General features: G+C 41.8%; 1 protein-coding gene across 2 annotated transcripts; it reads left to right on the forward strand.

Moving 5' to 3' along the window:
• Nucleotides 1-588: 588 nt before the first annotated feature.
• nup37 (nucleoporin 37) lies at nt 589-17,863 on the forward strand. 2 transcript variants are annotated; one of them, XM_084711172.1, is made up of 10 exons: nt 589-1,034; nt 2,284-2,475; nt 2,568-2,689; nt 7,593-7,665; nt 8,649-8,743; nt 15,905-15,995; nt 16,551-16,732; nt 16,824-16,874; nt 17,486-17,579; nt 17,673-17,863. In XM_084711172.1, the coding sequence occupies exons 2-10, from the start codon at nt 2,320-2,322 to the stop codon at nt 17,784-17,786; spliced, it is 978 nt and encodes a 325-aa protein (XP_084567298.1). In that variant the 5' UTR covers nt 589-1,034; nt 2,284-2,319; the 3' UTR covers nt 17,787-17,863. The 2 variants fall into 2 exon arrangements, with proteins under 2 accessions (XP_084567298.1, XP_084567299.1); XM_084711173.1 differs by having other exon boundaries at nt 620-652.
• The last annotated feature ends 5,939 nt before the right edge of the window (nt 17,864-23,802 follow it).

Genomic DNA, 23,802 nt, shown 5'->3' on the forward strand with positions numbered 1-23,802 from the left:
CCAACTATAACCATAAAACGTCACTCTTAAGGAGGAAAATAAAGTCTTTAAGTTTAAAATTCAAGCAAATCTCTGAATAGGATATAAAGAAAAACCTTTGGTCGTTGGCCTCGGTGGCACAATGTTTCTGACATAACTTAAATGTACAAAGTAAGTCAGTTCATATACAATGCAGAAATCTAGAAACACATTTATACTTACTGTTACAAAAAAAAAAATCACACAAAGTGTTATTTTAATTGTGCAAACCTCTATTTTTGTCGCAGCCTCTGAGCGCACCCACGTCCACAAGAAAAAGCAGCTGTTTTGAATTTTTAAATTGCCGATGACGTGTATGCCTCTTGGCCAATCAGCTTGTAGTAGACAGCAACAGGAGCGATTGAATAAAAAAAAAGTATTTCCCTCCTGCGTTATTTTATATAGTTTCATGGTAGAATACTGCAAAGTGCCATTTAACGTAGTTTAACACTTTTTTAGCTAAACAATATGCCAATACATGGCGAAGTGGTTGAGATGTGTTCATTTACGTAGCGCAAAACTCCCCCTTGACGTTGGTACACAGTGGTACAGTCCAAGTCGAACCCGGAACAAGCTTGACAACAAGTCAAACGCGCGCACCATTTGATTCAAAGAAACTCTTGAAAATAAGCTGGTAACGTATAACATTCAGTAATATAACGTTATTGTGAATCGGAATAGACTCTTATAACGAACAGCTAATTATTAAGTTGTCAGTCGGAGCGTTAAATTGTAAAAACGGGAAATATAAAGTTTTGTTTGGCTAAATCCTAGCTAGCTGTACACTCATGTCTGAGCCAGATAAGCAGGCACGTTTTAGCTCAATGTCGGGTGACACATTGCCGGTACGTGTCTTGTTTGTCGAATGAAGACATGAGCTGTGGGTATAAGCTCACATAAGATAACGTACACAATATAGCTACCTCACCTTGTACCAAAATGACCCGGATATTAGCCGTTTTACTGTAATTTTACCCCATCTCGAGGAAGCTACCTGAACACTGCCCGGCTTAACGGTATAGCTTTTAATTCGTGAGGTTTATTATATCATTTTATAAGTCAGTGGTCTTCTGCTAAATTCGGCATTGTGTACTTGGACTTTCACTGATTGTTTCGTTGTGGGAATATTAGTTGTGTCCTTACTTTAGCCTTAGCTAAACATAAGATTGCTAAACAGATCTCAAATAAAGCACTGCTTTGAGCGTTTTGGCGTTTGCCGAATTGAAGAATTATCGATATAGTTTAGTAAAAAATACCATATTGCGCCTTCCGAGGTATCCCTGTCCCTTTGCAAACAAAGATGTATAAAATAAGGAGATATTTAAATAGGATTTGGTGTGACGTGCTCTCCATTAATCCTGGCATGAATCTGGTCAGATTGATGTCACATTTAACTGTCGTAACTGTGCTTATCAGAGATTGAGGAACCGTTGTATTTATCACAAGTGAAGTTCATTAGTATATTTGTTTTCCTCTATGCCATTTGACTGAACATGAGCAGTCAGTATCGTGACACATAAAGTTTTGAGACTATATCAACATCAGTGCTCAGTAGGGATGTAACAATACCAAAAAAAGAAGTAGAAAAACAACAACAGCTTTGAAAAATGTCCTTTGTTAAATAATGGATCTGACATGTCCAGCATTTTTTGTTCCTACAAAATTTATTTTTCATTTCAACTTAGTGTTTCTGCTTTCCCTCTTAAATAAAATAAAAAGTAGTGACATTATATGGCAATGAATGTTGTCAAATGTAAAATAAATACAGTGCACCTATCAGTAGCAGTCTTTTAATAAGATAAAGATAATGCAAAATGCAAAATTACAGAAGGTAATGTTACATGACATGTCATGATATTGTCACACTCCTATTGCTTAAGGTAGAGATTTAGATTGAAATATTTATTTTTGTTTTTTTGTTTTGACATACATAGAATATCATAAATTCATACATTTCTATTAAACTACAAATATTGTCTTTACAAAAAGCAGCACTTTAGGTCCTGCTCAAACTAAGAGTCAGGTGAGATACTTTAGATACAATCCTCTATTAAGGATATGCAATTTTGGATCAAAATATTTATATATTGTAATATAAATGAGAGATATACACAGATACATACAGTTTACTGTCGTATCAGCCTACGCTGCATTATCAACTGATTTATTTATCTGTTGTTGCTCTTGTCACAGTGATAAACATAATTGTTCTGATGATCATGACACAAGCTCTTCTCTGTCCTCTTTTGTTGTGTTCTATTACAGTGGAACCTCTGATCTGTCTCTACCAGGACACTCAGCATGCAGGAGGACTCGAGCCGCAGTCCCACGTACACTGTGGCCTGTGAGGACTACGTTCATGTGGTTGAATTCAGTCCTTTCAGCTCTGGTACTCCTGCCTCCCTCCTGGCCTACGGTGGAAACCAGTATGTGGTCGTGGGCACCTGCCTCTTCCAGGTTAGAGATGAAGCGTCACACGACCTGCTGATTTACTTACAGTACAGCATCATGCAGTATATTCTTCACTGAATACACACTTGTTTCCACAGGAGGAGGACATGGACATCGAGGGAGTTGAATTCACTGTTCTTCGAGCTTTCCATCATGAATTGCGGGTCGATGCTCTCGCCTGGAGCCCTGAGTCCCGGCTGGACCGGATACCCACCATCAGGTACTGCTGCTTTGTGTCCAGCACCTTTTGGTCTGGTGATGTCATGTGCAGATCCGTTGAATAGACCTTCAGGGCCTCATCACACTATTAGCATTTGTAGCATAGTGTAAATATGTGGTGCTGCCACTGCAAGTTCAAAAAAATATGCTTGCTTCAGGAAAAATGTTTTGGTGGACGCAGCCCCTAAGGGATCATTTTTGCCCCAAGGTCACGACAGAGTCACTCTGCCAGGCCGAGGGCCCCTCTTGTTAGTTCAGGAGCTGCTCTGTCGTGCCATTAGTGCAAAACTGCTGCTTGGAAAGCGTCCTGTTGGGGTTTAAATAAAAGGACACTTGAGATTTGCTTGTTTAACAGCAACCTTTTTAATGCAGGAGGCTACCAAATTAGCAATAAATGTTTTACAACATTAAAGTCTCCTTATTGTCTGCCTTCAGGATTTAATTGTTCAACAGCACAGCCCCTGAATGCCTCGCTTTTTAGCTGAGAGCTCCCAAATCTCAGGTGTTCCCACCGACACTGAAGCTGACAGATTTCAAAGTATGTAATTACAATATTATAATGGTATATATCATCATAATACAGTAATTGTTCTGCAAATTCAGTTAAGAAAATTTAAAATAATCATACCTTACTTTATCACAATTGATTATTATCTTCTTTTTTTAACTTCCATACAAACAAAAACAACATGACACTTAAAGTTAAGAGTTAAAAATGAAAGAATCAAAACAGTAAAACTTTCTTTCAAAGCTTTACGGTTCTAAATGAGAACAATAATTTCAAGTGTTCCAGGTTTTATGGTTAACAGGTGCAAATAAATACCAGCCTGGTTGGGATGCCTGCTGCTCTGTATTTACAATTTCACTCTCCTCCTCCTCCTCCATGTTTTCTTGTCTTCTTCTGTGGCAGTTGACAAACCTGCTTAGGGGAGCATTTTCACCACCGACTGTCACTCTCACGTCACAGTCGTTAGTTCAAGACAACAAGTCAATTAGTCGCCACATCTATATGAAGCGAACCGCCTGTTAAATACTAATGGAAAGAGGGTACTTGCTCTGAATGTGTCAGAACAATATAAATATCAACTAACATTATCCAACTCTATCGTCAACCGCTTCACGCCCCGTCACCACCTGAACCTGCCTTGTCTTCATCGTCCTCAGAGTCAGAGTCCTGGTCGCTGCTGCTTTGGTTGTCTAACTGGCCTCCGTCAGTCTCTGAGACTGCATCTCATCTAATGGGACCGGCGCCCTCTAGTGGATTTATTACTTAACATCCATGCCAACGTAAAAGGACTGGTGGGAGTTCGTGGGCAGTCTGTTTTCGTACATAAAGGGAACATAAATGGTTTAGTCATCTTTTAGGGGGCGGCCTGAGGAAGCAGCCCTGCTGTTTAAAATCACGTTACTTTGTGAGGCCGCTGGATTCGTGAGATCATGTGATAATCGTGCAAAATTACGCGAGCAAAAACAGTACCGCCAGATCTCTACCGGTGCACGTCGTATCGCCCAACTCTACCCTGAAATGTGAACAGGAGGAGCTGGGGATCAAACCACCGACCCTGCGTTAAAAACAAATTCCCTTCTGTGAGCTGAACTGTCCATCTATAATGTGAAGTGTGTGCTTTTCAAACTGCGGTCAGGGGACCCACATGAATCCTTGACTGGGATGTAGGGGGTCCACAGCAAAATAATGAATAGCATTTCTTTTTCACTTTTATTGAAGTTTTTGCAAGTTGGAACAAGGAAAGAAATGGGGGTTCCCGTTTTCAAGGATTATAATTTATAATGATCCTGAAAATACTCAGAGGGGTTTCCTTCAGACGAAATCCTCACAAATTGGGGTTTTTTTGGTCTAAAGTGCATCTATTTGGGGGTCCATGACATGAAATCATTTGGTAACCCCGACGCTAAGTCATCAGTCAGTTTTAGTAATGACCTTATTAGCAGAAGGGGCTGTTTTGAGGATGGTGTTTGAGGTGTGGCGTCTGCAGCTCTCCTGCCTCTGGTTATGTAAGAGGTCATCAGACCATTGTAATAGGATTAGGAGGCCACACCAGAAACCTGACATTTATGTCTTTAAACACAACAGGATGATTATTCACAAACACTCCTCTCAGTTGTAGGGAGAGCGCAGCAGCCGCCGCACTGTGTGAAAATAGTCATAACCGCCTCTCAGTGTCACACTGCAGCTGCCAGGATGTGAGCCAAGTTATTTCAGGTGGCCTTGGACAGGAGGGAAGGAGCCTAACTGTAGATTGTTAGAAAGCAAGAGTTTCCTCCTAATTGGAGCGGTGGAAGGGAAGGTTCGGCGGTCCCTCCGGAGGTGTTTAAGCTTTCTGTAATTGAAAAGGAAAGGCAGCGATAATTCCTGGCCTTCTGTGGTTTACTCCACAGGGCCCTCGAGCCAGCCCTGTGACGTGCGCACATGTTATTGCGCTGATGACTACCCACTCAGGTTCCATCCCTCCCTTCGATCTGCACGTAGCTGTGCCTTCCAGGAAAAGTACAACGTTCTCACGGGCTTGCCTCAAACGGGGGCCCAGAGAGAGAGAGAGAGAGGAGAAGAGAGAAGAAGAGAGGGGGCTGCCACCGTCCACCACAGCAGCTCGTAACGGGAAGATCTCAAGATTATTTAATCCAGACTCCCCGCATATAACAACCCGACTGCCACCAAATACACTGATTTTTCAGTCTTTAAAGTCAAGAAGACGCACACAGAGTCTCACAAGTCTCCCTCACAAACACTCCAAGGCACGCTGTAAGGTTTGTGTAGAATTAAAATGCCTTTGTTTCACGCGGCAGAAAGACTAAAAAGTGACCAACGCAGGTCTTCATCAGGGTCAGTCAGGATGAACTTAAGCTCCAAATGATGTCACCAGCGCTCATATTCTCAAAGAAGTAGAAACGTGTCGCCCGTCTTAATGCACAGAGAGCGGTGGCAGTATTTTATCTAACTCAAAAATATGTATATCCCCCATAATTTTGAACTACTCCTTTAAAAAAGAAAAGAACACATTTTGCAAAAATCATTATGCCAGAATGAAGTAACGTGCAATGGAAGATTTTTTTTTTTCTTGAGGGAAAAAAACAATGTGCCAGGCTTTTTATTCAAATGTTGATGCAGCTGAAGTAGAGCTGCAACTAAAGATTATTGTCATTATCAATTAATCTGTTGAGTATTTTCTTGATTAATTGATTAATTAATCCTGTCACAATCTCTTATTTTCACTCTTCTTTAATCTGTCAGTCATTTGTTTTGTCCATAAAATGTGTTTCTCAAAGCCTTAGGTGACATCCTAAAAAGCAAGAACCTGCGAATTTTCACCTTTTTTTTTTTCTTGCAAAATTTGCTCAAACCAATTAATTGATTATCAAAATAGTTGGCATTGCAGCTCCAAACCGAAGAACTTTCACCCTTTAAGCTGAGAAGTTCTCCTGTTCCACACAGAACCTGCACTGAACTTTGTGTTTCCAGGTCTCTGTTGAAGTGCACGTTGTGGTGATGTCACACAGCGAAGGATAAACTCGTCCTGCGTCTCGTTTCTGTCTTGTGCTAAAACAATAATCGCAGCTCTCTACAACAACAAAGCTGAAACTCTGCGGCGTTTCCCCCTTTATTGGTGACTTTTATCGTATTAAGCCAGATTGTCGGAGATCAATAGAGAAAATGGGTTTGACATTAAAGTGAAAAAAAAAGAGCCAGATGTGTTCCACGCTTTACTCCAAAGTACAACGCTAATTTGTCGGGTTAGAAGGCCTATCCTAATATAATCTAATCTACTGTAGCAGTAATACCCTGAAGCACGTTAAGGGTGTTTGTAGTGACATCATGCCAAATCCATCTGTGCCTGTGACTGCGAATGTGTGAACCGCTGTCTGTTTATTCTGGTGATATGTGTGTGTTTTTCTTGTCATAAGTGAGTTAGTGTAATTGTGTGAATAATTGCAGGCGCTGGTGTATACTACGACTGATTAGAGGGAAAGTCCTCTGCCTGGCTCCGCGCAGGTTTTTTGAACAGAGACATGCGTAAATGGCGTGAGGAATCTTGTTTTTCTCCCTGTTTATCTTAGCGTGCAATTAGAATCTCCCTGGCAGCGTTTCTACTGATCACTGTCCAAGTTTCTACCACACACACTCTCACACACACACTCACACACACACTCGTCCAGAGGTGTCAGTCTGGGCGGCTGCAGGCATGTATGTAGACAGAGATGTCGTCTGTCATTGGGTCCGCACACTCTGACAAATAAAGGTTCTAATGAGAACCATGAAGGATTCTTCGGCTTGTCCTTATGGGTAAACCCCTTTTTGGTTTCTGGAAGAGCCTTTTACAATCCTTTCACAGAGTTCTACCTAGAACCCAGCGTAAACATCTGCGAAAGGTTTCACCCAGAGCCCCCGTGAGAGGTTCTACAGAGAATAGGTCTATGGGGATTCTATACAGAACTTTTATACCCTCTAAGGGAACATCTAGATCTTTATCTAGAACCCACCCAAGAGGTTCTACCAACAAACCTGTTATATACCAGGGGCTTTATTTGGGACCTGCTCAGGGGTTCCACCAAGAACCCTTTTATATTCCATGGTTTTCATCTAGAACCCATCCAGGGGGTTCTACCGAGAACCCTTCTATATTATGGTAAAAAAGAACGCTTGACAAAAGACATCTCAACAATCCTGAAGGAACTCTTTCTTCCAAAAAGGGTTCTTTGGAACAGAGAACCCTTGGGGAATACTTTTCTCAGAAACACATGGTTATGAGTGGAACCTCAGCCCTTCAGGAGGAACCCATTTGGAACCTTAATTTCTGAGAGTGTGCAGTCTGACTCTGTTTTGATGTTCTCTCTTTGTTTATTTTCATATCCTCCCTTTCTTTTCCTCTTCCTCCCTCTCCTTGCAGATTTTGCACCGCTGCAGCTGACAGAAAGCTTCGCCTGCTGACTTCTGATCTGCAGGATAGGCATGAAGTCAAGGTACTGCAACATCTGGAGCACATTGACCAGAACTGAGCTTGTCAGTCGGCATCAAACTTTCTTAACTTAGCACTGACATTTGGTACTTAGTGATACAGGAAATGTAGCCGTACTGACAGAGAGCAGAGCCGCAGCCAGAACAGCGAGCCCAAGTTTGCTACAAGACACTCATTTAAAGGGGTAGTTCGGATTATTTGAAGCGGGGTCTTAATCATTGTTTTAGCTGCAGTAGATGTCAGTTAGCATCCGCTCTGGGCAGGCTCAGCAACGAAAGGTATTTGAGCCACTTAAAAAAAGGTTAACCTACAAAAAAATCAGTATCAGTTTAAGCGTGTGCTTCATTTAGAATATTCTCACCACTTTAAGTCGCTTTCTGATGGGAAGCCGCATTTTTATAAGCCAAATAGCGCTTTCTCCAAACCAACCAAACTCCATAGGCGTAATCAGTCATTTTACATCTCAGAACAAGGGAGTTGCTAGTCAACTGGTGCCTCAATTTGTTGGCTTGTTTGTGTTCTTGGTTGATTTTGGTGCTTTTAAAGGTTAGTTCACATTCATTTAAGTCACATAAAACCACAAATAAGCCAATGTGGCAGACCAGCAACTCGTCTGTTCTGTGAGGTAAAATTACTGATTTTCCCTTTGGAGTTTGGTTGGTTTGGAAAGAGCGATATTTGGCTCATGTAACAGTGGTTTTCCATCAGAAAAGGCTTTCTGACAGCAAGGTAAAGTGATGGAAATAATCCAAATATATCCAAGATTTTATTTTTTAAGGGGCTAAAATATCTTTTATTCTTGACCCTGTCCACAGCCGTACATTGCTTATCTTCCGCATGAATCCTGACCGCCATCTACTGTAGGTAACAACTTACTGTGGATAAGTACATCATACGACCCCACTCCAAATAATCCAGACTTTCCCTTTAACAGTTTATCGATCATCTGTTTTTGTTAACATGTTGTTTTTCTATCCTGTCGCCTAGGTGATGGAGGGCCACACCAGCTACATTAACCATTTGGTGTTCGAGCCCACAGAGGGGAAACAAATTGCTTCCGTCAGTGATGACCACACTTGCAGGTCCAAACCGTTTTATTTCCGTGTGTGTGTGTGTGTGTGTGTGTGTGTGTGTGTGTGTTCCCAGCTTCTGATTTTCAGTTCTGTTCTCTGTTAATGGTGCAGAAAGTCCTGACTGTGTTTCCACAGTGAAACATGATGCTAAGCACAACATGCTCCGGTGTGACTGTGCGTAAGCACAGAGCTGCTTTGTAGCTTTTCTAGCTAATTGGTTAAATATGGAAATCCAATTAGCTGCAGAAAGATTTTTCCTCTCTAAGGGGGACCTAAAACAAGGTCCCCAAATTTCCCCTTTCAATTAATGCTAGAGGAGGGAAAAAGTGTGTCAGTAGCCAGGGTCGCCTCCGGGACACCCACCTCTACACCAGCAGCCTGTTTCTCCTGCAACATGTGCACTTTATTAATACTTTATGATTTAAACTTAAGGTGCAGGCAGGTGAAAACCAGGGCTTAGTAACAACTAATTTCATTATTGATTAGTCGGGCAAATGTTTAGTCAATTAATCCTTAGAGAAAAATTTAGAAAATATTGGAAAATATGCATCATAGTTTCCCAGAATCCACGCAGACGTCTTCAGATGTCTTCTTCTGTCTGACCAACAATCCAAAACCCCAAAATATTCAGTTTGCAATGAAACAAAACAGAAAAAAGAAGTAAATCCTCACATTATGACACACACACACACACACACACACACACACACACACACACACACACAGATGAGTCAGTTAACTAAATTGTTGCCAAATATTATTTTTGTTTTGGTTGTGATCAACTAATCAGCAGACTTCTGCAGCTCTAGGGAAGATACAGGATAGAATAAGGCTGAATTTATTATCATAAAATAAAATATAACTCAGTATTTTGTCACTACTTCACTTGACACTCTACTTGACATTTCCATTCTCAGGATGGCTCATGGTGCTTGGAGAAAAAAATCAGTGCACCTAACAATCATATTTCCTGTCATCTCAAAATCTGAATCAATGCGCAAATTAAAAAATAAATCTGTGTGATGTTCTTACAGTCCTATATTTTGATTAATTACAGTATGACCAGTTAAAGATTCTGGACTGTAGGATGATTGGTTCGTTGAAAGTCTGGTGTCACTTTCTCAAAATACAAAGTTTAATTTAACGAAACAAAACTCATTTAATTTGAAATCATCCCAACTTAACCCATGTAGGTTGATCATAAACAGCAGTAGCATCCACAGTCAGGTAGTCGGAGACAACAGGTTCCACTGCCTCACTTATTGCACCATTATACTTTCAACGGCATTAACTAAAACATTTACATTATATGGTTTTGCACCATGTGACCTTGCAACAGATTTTTCCATGTAGAGGGTATCCATAAAAGTGAGTAATCACTGTTGTCTCTGCAAACAATGCAGGGCCTGCCAAAGTAGAGCAATCATTTTTTTGGCCGTTGTTTGGCCCACCAGCCGTACTCATCATTGTTGAAGTGTAAGTTTTAATGAAAAGTGATCATCCAACAATGAAACCAATGGTGAGCTCGGTACAGAGCATTCTAAAATCTCTGATAAATATAAGGAGACACAGTCCCTGAACTGCCATGTTCTGCAAGTAAAATCACTGATTTGGTTCGGAGAGAATGATATTTGGCTTGTATAATGGCAGTTTCCTGTCAAACAAAGCTGTCTAATGGAAAAGTAAAGTGGTGAAAATATTTTAGAGAGAGAGTACACTTAAACTGATACTGTTTGTTTTAGTTATTATATTTATTTTGATGTGTGCATTCCTACATCGGTACTCCTGCTGCTTCTCCAAACTGGGGGAAGGTCAGCTGTCATCTATTACAGGGATAAGTACCTCATTAGGGCTGCAACAAACAAACTTTAATTAATTTTTTAATTTAATTTTTTTCCTCAATTAATAGATAAGTTGTTTGATCTATAAAATGTCTCAAAATTGTAAAAATGTCAATGAAGCTTGAGGTGACGTCCTCAAATGTCTTGATTCGTCCGCAGCTCAAAGATATTTAGTTTACTGTCTTAAAGGAGTAAAAAAGAAGCCAGTTAAAAAAATACTCAAACTGATTAATCTATCATCAGAAGAGGTGGTGATTCAATCCATAATTGATTAATAATCGATGGCTTGTTCGCTGTCTGGCTTGTTCAGTGCCTTCTTGTCTGAGAGTACAACAACTCCCCCATCCCTCTTCTCCCATCCACTCTCCTCTTCCCGTGCCTCCGCTGACCGGCCAGAGAAAACAGGATTGCGCTCCATCTGCTGAAAGATTTAAATTCTGTCATGTTGAGAAAATATGGGACGCGGGAGGAAGACAGAGGCGGAACAAGGGATAGATCAAGTTAACAGGAGAGGACCTTCCAGTCAGCCCACACAAACTGAGCCTCGATATGAGAGGAGGAAACTGGGAGGGAGTGGGAAGTGTATTGCCTGCATGTATAGGCTCATGACCTCTCCATCACTCTGTTAGGTTTGGCAGCAGCGCTCTCTACTATAAGTTTGCTTAGCTTTGTCATCACTGTCCCCTGCAGTTGTGGGAACTCGGCCGTTGCCAACATGCAACCTGACGCCGCGGCATCTAGGTGGGGAGGCAGACTCCCCGCTCCCTCGGGGGAGTTTACATTTGGTTCATGCAGTCTAAACAGCCCGTGGTATCAGGGCGCGTCTGTGGGGGAATGTGCCACCTAGAGATCACAAGTGCGCACTGCAGCACCCAGAGGGGATTTGAGGTTGACTGAGTTCGCAGACGAACTCAGAACAACGCACACCTGCTGCCGCTGCATTATGTATATGGTTTAAAGCATTTCGCCCCGTTCTCAGTGATAATAAGTTCAGTTCAGTTCAGTAATCCTCTATTTGCTTTTCTCAATCTCTCATGATCTCTAAGGGGAAACAAATTAGAGCAGCTCAACATCTCATCCATGCTTCCAACCTATATTCTGTCCCAATCTTATTTTTGACTCAGATGAGCTCTAGTAACCTTCAACACCACCCACTCATCATGTCCTAAATAAGTTCGAATGAATAGCTTGTAAACAACATGTTATTTAAACTATTGGTTATGAAACTGTTTGACCTATATTCAATTGAATACTGTTTATACTTCAGAAACTTTGTTTTTTTTGTAAATATGCACTCATGCTGACTTTTATGCCTGCAAGATGCTCCGAAAAAAGTTGGGACAGGAGCGTGTTTACCACTGTGAGACATCACCTGTTCTTTTAACACTCAGTCAGCGTTCGGGAACTGAGGACACTAATTGACTACAGTGAAATTCTTTCATTCTTGCTTTATATACGACTTCAGGTGCTGAACAGTCTGAAGTCACCTTTTTAGCTTCATAATACACCACAGATTTTCAATAGGAGGCAGGTCTGGACCGCAGGCAGGTCAGTCCAGTACCTGAACTCTTTTACTACGAAGCGACGCTGTTGGAACACGTGTCACTGAAAAAGACGTCTGGATGGCAGCATATGTCGCTCCAAAACCTGCATGTACCTTTCAGCATTAATGGGGCCTTCACAGTTGTGACAGTTACCCATGATGCCCCCCCCACATACCATCACAGATGCTGGCTTTTGAACTTGGCGCTGGGATCAACCTGGATGGTCCTTTTCTTTTTTTACCACAAAAAACACAACATTGATTATTTCTGGATTTGAAGTATGAGCGATCATCGTGGGCGTTCAGTGTTGGTTTTCAGCCTGATCTGAATTTTTTATTTTGAATTACATTTTGAAATTTAAAAGTTAATGGGTTTGGGAATATCTTATGTTAGAACCCTTGACTGAGACACTGGCTTAGAACCAGAGTTGGTTCCCAGTTGCTGCACAGTCCCAAACTCAGGATGGGTCAGATGCAGAAAACACATTTCACTATACATTGCACTGTGTAAACTGTGTATGTGACCAATAAATTTGACTTAGCGTTTTTTTTAAAGTAAGGGATTTTTAAAAACAGATGTCCGAATCGAGTGTTGAGCGGATCCTGTGGAAATAGATGCTGATGCAGACCTCGTGCACCTCAACCAGGGCGACCCTGCGAGGCACAGAGATGGGATTATATTATCCGACTTCTCCGGTTCTCTCCCTCCAGAGAGTCACCTTCGATTATTTACTCTGCTCTCTACAATAAATCAGATCACACGGCGCTAACGGCATTTCCCGTTTCCTCCACTTATGGGAAACATCGACAAACCGTAACTCTGGCCACGCTGTTTTCTCACTTAGATAACACAATACAGGACTTCAGATGTCCTTTTCAACTCTGTTGTACATGGAAGCAAAGTGTTATTGCTTGATGTAGTGTTATGCAATTACACTGTGTTTTATCAGAGGCGGTCACGCGTGTTTTCGTGTCTCATGTCTTTCACCTCGTTTGGAAAAGGTTATGTTTTTTTGGGGAGCCGGTGCTCTCCATTTGAAGGGCAGAGTGGTTGACCACAGTTTGGCCGCTGGTGGTGTAGCGTGCAATTGAGCTCTGCTTGGCTAGTGGTCTGAAAGAATAGGGTTTAGTCGTTGTTTTCCTGGTGTGGTCTGGGGGTTTTTCTTTTTTTTTTTTTCTTTCTTTCTTTTTTTTTTTGCTTCCCAGCCTCACACGTGCTCCACGGTGGAGGCTCTGGCTGAGTCTGCACATGGGCAAAGGAAAGAAACCCAGAGTTTCGGCAGGGCTCTGTCCTGCTGCAGGGGAGATGAGGCAGGAAAAGTTGAGTGTTTACTGAGGTCTTCATCTGAGACGGGGCATATCCTCCTCTACACCACACCACTGAGGACATCAATCTCTCCAACAACACACTTGACATTTAGATGGTCTTTGGAGGTACTTTTTGGGCTTTATTAGATGATGTCTTTTGCATGACCTCATCAGTCAGCGCCTTCCCATGCTTCACAAGCGTTTGTTTTATATTCCCAGAAACACTTGCAGCCCCAATCTCCACCTTTTCTTCTAGTTCAGGGATCGTTCAGATGTGGTTAACCATAGATCCAGGTCTCAGGACCCGCAGTTCTCTCCGTCTAAGTGATCCATTACATCCGTGGTGTTTCTGAGCTGCTTTTGCCATCGTAGGTCTTACTTAGCTTTAAAATCGGCTATTATTTAAATGAAGATTGGTCATAAACCTCACACGAGCTTTGATTCTTGCTTGGCGTTTGCTCGCGAGACCCCTCTGTTTTGATTCGCCAAAAGTAGGATGCTGTTCAACTTCTCTCAGCTGCTCTTCCTCAACTGACGTGCATGCCGCTGCCCTCTCCGTATTCCACAGAAAATGAATGGCAGCGGGCCGCCCACAGCGAAACATTTGCTGTAATGTGAGTGGAGCGTAACGCCGACTCAGGCGAGGGTGATGTTTCCCCCGCTGCCCCTGCTATCATAGCTCAATGTAATGTGAGGCTGGCGTTTTCCCTGAAAGAGGAGTCCAGCATAAGTCTGTCTTCACAGCTCAGGGCCCAGATCTGAGAAAAGGGCCCTTTTTCCCTGGAAAAGCCTGAGGACCCTGTACATCACTTGCACACAACCAGCAGGAGTTAGATAAATTAGGAGCAAACATGAACTTGGACGAAAACATGTCGTCTGTCATTGCCCACACAATGTGCCATAAAATAGTGATTCCCAAACTTCTTAAAATAATGTATCCCCTTTGACATGTTTTTTCAGCCAAGTGACCAGCGCAAAACATTTTTGGGAGAAAAAAAATGCCTATATAGAGAGCTACAATACAGCGTCTGCAGCATCAGTGTCAACTCACTGAAGAAAATCTAATTTCTCACATTCTTCTTCATGCTGATGGCATTTTGTTGGTTCTGTTTTCTCTTTTTTTTTCTGGCTTCTCACTCGTAGTGAACAAGATTGAATTTGTTGCTTTCTTCTTCGTTTTAAGTGTACACCATATTTAGAATATTTTCGCTATATTTTCTGACGGTTAACTGCCATTACATGAGCAAATATCGCTCTCTCCAAAGCCACCAGACTCCATAGGCAAAATCAGTCATTTTACCTCACAGAACAGGGAAGTTGGTTTGTTTATGTTATTGTGCAACTTTGGACAGCAAAGTAAAGCAATGAAAATATTTTAAATATACTTTAGACTTCTTAGGTAGATCTTTTTTAAGTGGCTAAAATAATATTATATAAATTATATAATAATGATAATAATAAATGTTGCTGACTACTTAAATGTAAGCAGTAATTCTCTAGCACTGCTAGTATCCTATTAGACATTTGTGTGAAATTTTGTCATACTTAGCATATGATTTCTGAGTTATGGCCAAAAAACCTGTTTTGTGAGGTTACAATGACCTTTGACCACCAAAATCTAAGCAGTCCATCCTTGAGTCCAAGTGGACATTTGTACCAATTTTGAAGAAATTCCCTCTAAGCGTTCCTGAGATATCACCTTTACAAGAATGAGAGAGACAAGCTTGACGTCCGTTGATAAAATGCACACATGCATGCACACCTTCGGGAGATAATAATCCAAACTATCCCTTTAACAATTGCATTGAAAATGTTGACAGAGCCTTAATTGAACTTATTTTATAAATTGAACTTATTATAGTGGAATTATTGAGGAATTGTGCATGACTGATGTTTTTTATAATTTTTTGAGAAGTTGAGCTTTAATTTTCTCGAAGAAACAACATAATATTTTGCCGAACAGTAATGAGGGAACTTCTGACCTCACATCTGTTAGGGTGGAGGCTGTCTTGAGTGTTATAGGCCATCTGGACCGTGAACTCTGTGGTTTTGTTTTATATCGAGCACCACAAAGAAAGAAACCCCGGGAAGGTGAATTCTTTCAGATATTATGTAAGCATCTAAGGGTGGCTCAAATGCCGAAGCTATTTTTGGAACTGCTCTAAAACCCCATCTTTGTTGTTAATTAGGAGGTTGTGGATTTTGTTTTGGATTTTAGGCCAAGAGGAGTTCACATATCAAGTTGAATCAATCTGTAACGTTACTAATTAGAACTGATTAAAAGTCCTGCTCGGTACCCCCTTCACAATAACTTGAGAACTATACGGGTTTTTACAAAGAATTTTTAATCAGTTTGACTTTGATTCTGTAAATAAAATGTTAGTGCAAATTTATTAAAAGCAAACTAGGCCTTAGAAGGTATTTTTATTGGTGTGCTTTTTGATACTCATCTTAATTTATCTGACTCTTAAAAAACAGGGTCTGGGACCTGGATGGAAATGAAAGCACTACTCTCAGACTTCGCTCGCCTGGCATAAGTGTGTGCTGGCACCCGGAGGAGGCCTTTAAGGTAAGACGGGTCGGTTTCAGATACATGCTCATATGGTTGTCTCAGCAGCTCAAACAAACCTGATCATTTCTTGAGTGGTCAAATGAGCCCAATTGAGATCCTACCTGACCATAAAATGGAAATCACTCTCTTCTTTCTCTACAGATTTAGTGCTCATGAGACATTTTAGTTCACCTAAAAATGAAAATTCAGTCATTATCTACTCACCCTCATGCATCAAGATCAATTGCAGGTTTATTTTGACCACTGACCAGTTTTCAAACGTATGCCGCTTGCACACTGTTGCACCACAGACACACACCCAGTTCAGACGGTGTGCACGTGCACGTCATCATAGCTCCAAGCTAAGGATCTACAGTGAAGATTCAAGCTAAAATCATGGTGTAAATAACTTTTTTTAAATCAACTTGTAGAGACTAGACTAGAAATTCAAGCTGAAACACCCTGTAGTTCTTCCTGTTTAGGAAGAACTACAGATTTTGCACCAGGAGAGCTATGGGTGGATGAAAAGCAAAATGCATGTAAATACATTATAACAGTATGTGTCTTCTCCAGTTGATGGTGGCAGAGAAGAAGGGAACAATTCGCTTCTACGACCTGGTTACCCAGCAGGCCATTCTGTCCCTGGACTGCGGTCAGTCTCCGCTAATGTCAGCTGACTGGTGTCTCACCAACACGATCAAAGTCGGCGCCGTGGCGGGAAACGACTGGCTCATCTGGGACATAACTCGCTCCAGGTGACTGAGGGATTGTGGGTAATATACCTTTGATGCTGCATGATGTTTTGATGTGAGATGTTCTTAAATCTTGGCTTTGTGTTTTTTGCAGTTACCCTCAGGAGAAACGACCCGCCCACATAGATAAAGCTCGGTTATTCAAGTAAGAACAAGGTTTTAATATTTTTAACTGTTGTGTTCTATTATTATTTTTAGTTCTCATCTGGATTTTATGTCTCCATGAAACCAAAACCTGCCAGTTCAGGGACGTAAAGGGATAGTTCAGGTTTTTTTAAGTGGGGTTGTATGAGGTTGTATGAGGTTATGAGTTAGAACTGCAGACATGGTTCTAGGTGAACCTATCACACCATAGAAGGGTTCTCTGATTAACCTCTTGTACAGGGTTCTGTGTTAAAACTAATTGGAACACTCACTAATGCTTCTAGGTATAACCCTTTATGTTGGTTTTGAAAGTGTTCCAATGAAACCTTTATAAAAGGTTCTACCAGGAACCAAAAAGGGTTGGGGAAAGGTCAAAGAGCCCTCTATGGTTCTAGTTAGTACCTTTATTTTTCAGAGTGTGTGCAATGATCTGCTGTGTGGTAAATAATTCAAACTGTCCCTTTAAGTCAGAAAGTTTTGGGTACATGTGGATGAAACTTTGATGTTGATTTATATTGCAGCTGTTAAATGAATAAAATGTCAGTAAATTTGTATTTATGATGTAGTTTAATTGTGTGATGACACTTAAAGAGATGTCTGTCTCCTCCTCAGGTGGTCTCGAGCCAACGAAAACCTCTTCGCCACCACCGGATGTCCAGGAAAGATCTGTAGTCAGTTACTCATCCACCATCTTGGCCACCCACAGGTCAGTGAGACTCTTTTCGCAGCCCAGATCCTTATCTCGTTAATGTTCTCTGCAGCTCAGGTCTCATATCACATATCACACATGTCCTTACAGCCGGTGATGATCGGATCCGCCACCGTGGGATCCGGCCTCAGCTGGCACCGGACGCTTCCGCTCTGCGTGATTGGCGGCGACAGGAAACTTTGCTTTTGGATGACTGAGATGTAGACAGCACTTTCCGTGATGGATAACTAGGTCCCGTGTTTCTATTCTGGTAAATGTTCAATAAAATATTTTTCTGAGTATCTGCTGAGTTTGTACGATATTGGTTGCGTGTTGGAGCTTTGTTCTTTTTTAAATCTGACCAGCCCTTCAGGTCAGCTCCAGATAAACAGCCTGGCTGGTCAGGTCTCTGCGAAGAGCTCGTTTTTCTTTTCTCTTAAGAGTAAGTTACATCAGCTGTCTGTTATGTCCTGCCAAGAGAGCCGTAGTTCAAAGGAATGCATCGAGGAATCTGTGCCAACTCTCCACTTCACCAGTCAATATAATCATCGTACCACAGGTGTTCTCTCTCTCACTGTTTCTCAATTTTCTCACTATCAATGGCAGACTCTGAATCATATCAAGAATATATCTTTGTATGGGTTGTTCCACCTGCTGTGGTGTGCAGAAAATCCACAGGAAGGTTTGGATGAGAAAAATCTAGGAGGTCTGGCCGCGGTCCAGCAAACCCTGCAGGAGCGGGGTTGGTTGTAAGGGTTGGTAATCATAGGAAAAGCTTTGGTAAGCATGGGAGTCTGGGGCCGTTTCAGGTCACCTCCAACTCCAGGACATGCAAAACATGCGGTTCACGAGGAGGCCGGGAGAGGAAGAGATGCGCATCATCTTACCTCGGCGAATAATTATCGATGCTCCACAGACCAAACATGGAAGACGAGGCTGAAACTTGTAATGCCCTCCGGTACAACAAGGACTCTTTGTGCTGTCACAGGAATGCCATGTGTGAAGAACCGCCAGCTCCACTTTCAAGGCAGCCGTACGCCCGCCAAGCTGCAGAGGGCACTCATTTAATTAAAGGAGCAATATGTAACACTTGCACGTCCAAAGATGAGTAAAGCAGTCCAAAGTCTTATTTAATAGGTTGAAACAATCCCAATTCCAAAAATGTTGGAATAAAATATAAATAAAAACAGAATGCATTGATTTTCAAATACTTTTTGACTTGTATTCAGTTGAATATAGTACAAAGACAGATGGAGATATTTAATGTTCAAACTGATGTTTTTTGTAAATGTGCACTCATTATGAATTTGATGTCTGCGACACATTTTTAAAAAGTTGGGACAGGAGCAACAAAAGACCCATTTGAACATTTCACAGGTTAATTGTTAACAGGTGACAGTATCATGATTGGGCATTAAAGGGGCATCCTCGAAAGGATCAGTTGTTCCCAAGCATGGAGGGGCGGAGGTTCATGACTTTGTGAAAAACCGTGTGGGCAAATAATCCAACAGTTTAAGAACATTTCTCAACACAAAACTGCAGGATTTTAAGAATCTCACCATCTACAATCCACAATATCATTAAAAGATTCAGAGAAATCTCTGCACATAAGGGGCAAGACTGAAAGCCAACATTGAATCCCTGTGACCTTTGACCCCTCAGGCAGCACTGCATTTAAAAACTGCATTAAAAATCCACATCATTTATACATCGCTGTCAGTAAACACGGCTTGTCGCTGCATCTGCAAATGTAAATTTAGACTCTACCATGCAAAGAGAAAGACATATCAACAACATCCAGAAATGCTGCAGACTTCTCTGAGCTTCAGCTCATCTGAGATGGACTGATGCATCATGGGTAACTGTCACATCTGTGAAGGCCCCATTAATGCTGAAAGGTTTTGGAGCAACATATGCTGCCATCTAGATGATGTCTTTTTAGAAATGTCCCTGCTTATTGCATCAAGAAGATGCCAAGGCACATTCTGCACAGATCATAACAGCGTATCTTTGTAGTAAACGAGTTCAGGTTGTAGACTGACCCGCCTGCAGTCCAGACCTGTCTCCCACTGAAAATGTGTGGTGCATTATGAAGCACAAAATACAACAACAGAGACCTCAGACTGCTGAAGTCGTGTATCAAGCAAGAATGACAAAGAATTTCACTTTCAACAATTAAAATATAGGGTGATGTATCAGCGGTGAACATGCACCTGTTCCTACTTTTTTTGGAACATTTACAAAAAACAAAGTTTATCAGTTTGAACATTACATATCTTATCATTGTACCGTATTCAGTTGAATATAGGTTGAAAAGTTTTTGCAAATCATTGCATTCTCAGTCTGTCCCAACCTTTATGGATCAGGGGTTGTGTGATTTATTACAGCAAATATGTTACATATTTCTCCTTTAACTTGATCATGAATCATTCTAGGTGACAGCTGATCACTTGTTTCCACAGATGTACTTAATCTTCAGCGTTGGATAAATGTGCATTCATACTTGGGCGTCCAACAGAGCCGTTTATTGTGCTTTATTAACGTATATGTCAGCTGAAACACTAGGTTGCATTGTGCAGCGATGCCTCTGCACGACAGAACGGAGCAAGCAGAGGCCGTGGAGACCTCCACTCTTTCAAACCAGTTCGTCAACCTTGTATATTTCTTGGACGGGACGCGTTAACTGCCATCCACAAAGCATAACATGCTACCGCTCTCCTGGTCCACGCTTTTGTTTGAACAAGTCCAATGTGGTCTCTGCTCTCTACATTTGCTGTGCTGCTTTAGGTGCAAGTGGTGCCCGGAGCAGCTGCGTATAACACAGGAAGATGTCAATGTCGGATGCGAGAAGCTGCCATTTTCATCTGAATGTTTTCCAAAGAGTATAAAAGCTCATTGGAAGGGCACTGGACTCACTAACGGAGCCACTTTCCTTTTAAACATGAGTCATGACTCTCAGTGGCTCCTCAAATCCCAATGACTCAAGGACACCATCTGATGGCTGATGAGCAGAACAGCATCAAGATTTAATTTCTGCAACATATGATCCATCTTGGAGATCTTACAAACTCACCTCTTTCCTGGAAGCACGTCCTCAAATGTCGCTGCCCTCGGTGCCTCCGTGTTACCTTTTGATGTAACCTGAATGAAGCTATTATGCCCCACAAACAGTCTGATCTCTTGTGGCGTGGTGTGTGTGGACTAATAACAAACTGTGAAATGGATGAAAGAGAGATCAGACCGCCTTAAAATCCTCACCAACTTTCTCCTAATCTTCCCCCCTCAGATAATTCTTCTGCGGCCCTGCCAACTTTAAGCCCGGGCTCAACAAAAAGAGAGCAAATAAAAATAATGAGGAGAATGATATGAAGGGAAACAAAGAAAGAGATTAGAGCTCTTTGAGGCCGGTGTTTGATTTAATCTCACGGCTGGTTTGTTGTGCAATGCTTTCCCAGAATGAAGCCATTATGTTGATCTTGATGAGTAGAAGAGAGTCGGTTGAAAAGTGCTCCATCACTGCTTTTGATTGGAGTTTGTTGATCATCAAAATTTGACTGTATCACTTTCTGATAAGACTAAAGCTGCAACCGCTGGATTTCCTAATGGTTAATAAACCCTTTACGTAATACCTGGCAAAAAGAAAACTGCTGAATGAAAATAGGTTGCGCAGCGTTTATTCTCCTCAAGCATTATACGTTTTTGATATTTTATCCCTCTAATGGACCGTCTGATCACTTCCCGCCTGTAAAACTGCTGCAGAACATCTGAACCAAAGTCCATCAACAAATTATTCACATTTGGATTATTAGACACACTGGTGGACTCGGGGGGGGGGGGGGGGGGGGCAAATGGAGGGGAAGGCCTTCTTGAATGTCCCTATGGTAGATTAAAAAATGATTAAGTGCCCTCTATGGTGCCCCTTCAGCAGAGAAGAACAAAGTGTAATAAAGTGCCCTCTCAAGTTGCCCAGTGTCTGAGACTGTGTCATAAAGTGCCCACAACAATGGCTCTTATGTGAGGAAAATGTGGAAAACTACCCTTCCAGTGGACAAGACATGATAAAATGCCCTCTAGAGTGGCCCAATGTCAAAGACAATGTCGTAAAATGCTCACTAGAGTGCCCTTCCAGTGGTCAAAACATAATGAAAGGCCCTCTAGTGCCCTTCCAGTAAGAAAAGGTGGAAAAGTGCCCTCTCAAGTGCCCTTCTCAACATTATCAATTAGTCTCTCCTCGGTTGTAAACTGCTAACTGGAGGGTAAACAAACATGAAGGACGTTAGCACCAGTGTTGACCAAAGAAAACAGGTTGGAGGTGTAGCATGTAAGAAAAATTTTGCAATTTTTTTTTTTTTTAAACAAGTGACCCATCGCTTACGTGATTTTGATGGACGTGATTTTTGTTGCTGTAGACAGTAGATGGACCTTTTGTTTACAGGCTGTGTTGTTTGGACTTTCAGATGCTGCAGCGTTGGGAAAGTATGTCCAGGGTTTCCCCGATTGTGCCTTGATAATGTTCACCTTAAATTGCAATTATTATAGTTCTCAAAGGACCTTAACAATCCTTGAAGCGCTCCTTCTTCCTAAAGGGGTTACTTGGATGAAAAGGATTCTTAATGCAACTCTCAATGAACCCTTTCTTCACAAGCAAATGGTTCTGAGTAGAACCTGATCACTTTAGGATGAACCCTCATTTCTAAAACTGTAGCTGAAGATGAAACGTAAATATGTGAAGCACATTCATGAGATTCTTCAAAATGTTGAACTCTGCCTTAACTGATCCATAAAGCATTGATAAGCGATTTGTTAGCTATAAACAGACCCATTAGTTCTTTATCAGGCCTTAAATCACCAGGTTCCCTCACGTCTTGTGGAGTATCGTTTCTGTTTGAGTTCTCAGGCCTGAGGACAAAGTGAACCTCCTGACCCTGGAGGAGGCAGCCACGCCAGCGAGGGGGATGGGATGGCCCTGACATCAATAAAGGAAACACTTATGGTTGGAGTCAGGATGATACAGCGTTTGGGATTTGCGGCGAGTACGCGAGGCACAAGAATCTAGCTGGATCCCTTTACTGGTCGCCCCGTTGCTGCAGCAACCCGCTTTTGTTTAGCGCTCAGCAAGATTCGGATCCTGGCGGCGGTTTAATGGGGATTTGTGGATTTGAGGGCGCTGGACGTAGAACGAGATACAAGAAATTATAAAGTGTTTGACTTTTGCTTGGAGAGAGTGTGCGTGCATGCGTGCACGTGTGCGTGTGTGTGTGTCCGTGCACACTTGTCAAGCAGTAGATCACTCTTTCCCTCCACTTGCTTTATCCCACTCTCTCCTCACACACAATTTTTTCTACTCCACAAACACAGGGTTTCCTAGGGAGGCCGGAGCGGGGCTTGATTTACTGCACAGTGGAATTATGGGAAGGGAACGCTTCCCAACACAAGGTGGCCGATGATGGGAGGGTTCGCCAGCCACCGTGTTGATGGTGGTGATGCTTTATGAGTCCTGCAGATGATCGTGATTTGTTCTTTTCAACACTCTTAGAACTTAGGGATCTTATTGAAGGGCTGAGGTTCTGCTCGGAATATTTGATTTCAAAAAAACGTGTTTATGAAAAAAGGATTCGTCAAGTGTTCTTTGTAAGACTAAGGGTTCCATTTAGGACCCTTTTCATCCAAGAGGAAAGAGCTCTTCAAGGATTGTTGAAATCTCTTTCTTCCAAAAAGGGTTCTTTGTACCAGAACATAAAAGGGTTCTTGGTAGAACATCCTGGGTGGGATAAAAACCCTCAGAATATAAAAGGGTTCTGTGTTGAATCCCTCAGGTGGGTTCTAGATAAAAGCCCTCAGAACATAAAGGAGTTCTATCCTGAGAACTCCTTTATGTTCTGAGGGCTTTTCGTTTTAGCACCCTTAGCAGGTTGAAATGTTCTGGGTAGAACCCTTAGGGGGCACTAAATAATCCCTGGCTCTTGAACCGGTTCTGTTAAAGAACCTTGGAAACTTGATACCACCTAGTGAACCAACCAAACTGCTGGAAACCAACTTTCCAGGTTCTGAACTAATTTATTTTTGTTGTTCAGAACAGTTCAAAATTAGGTGCTTGAACTGGAACGGTAGAAAGGCCTAAGGGAGGGTTCTGGGTAGAACCCTATCACACCATTGAAGGGTTCTCATGGGGATTCTGGGTAAAACATTTCACAGATGCTTCTGCATATAACCCTTTACTTCGCAAGAACCCAAATAAAGT

This window comes from Lutjanus erythropterus, chromosome 22 (genome assembly GCF_056507025.1).
Source record: "Lutjanus erythropterus isolate fLutEry1 chromosome 22, fLutEry1.hap2, whole genome shotgun sequence".
Lineage (NCBI taxonomy): Eukaryota > Metazoa > Chordata > Actinopteri > Lutjaniformes > Lutjanidae > Lutjanus > Lutjanus erythropterus.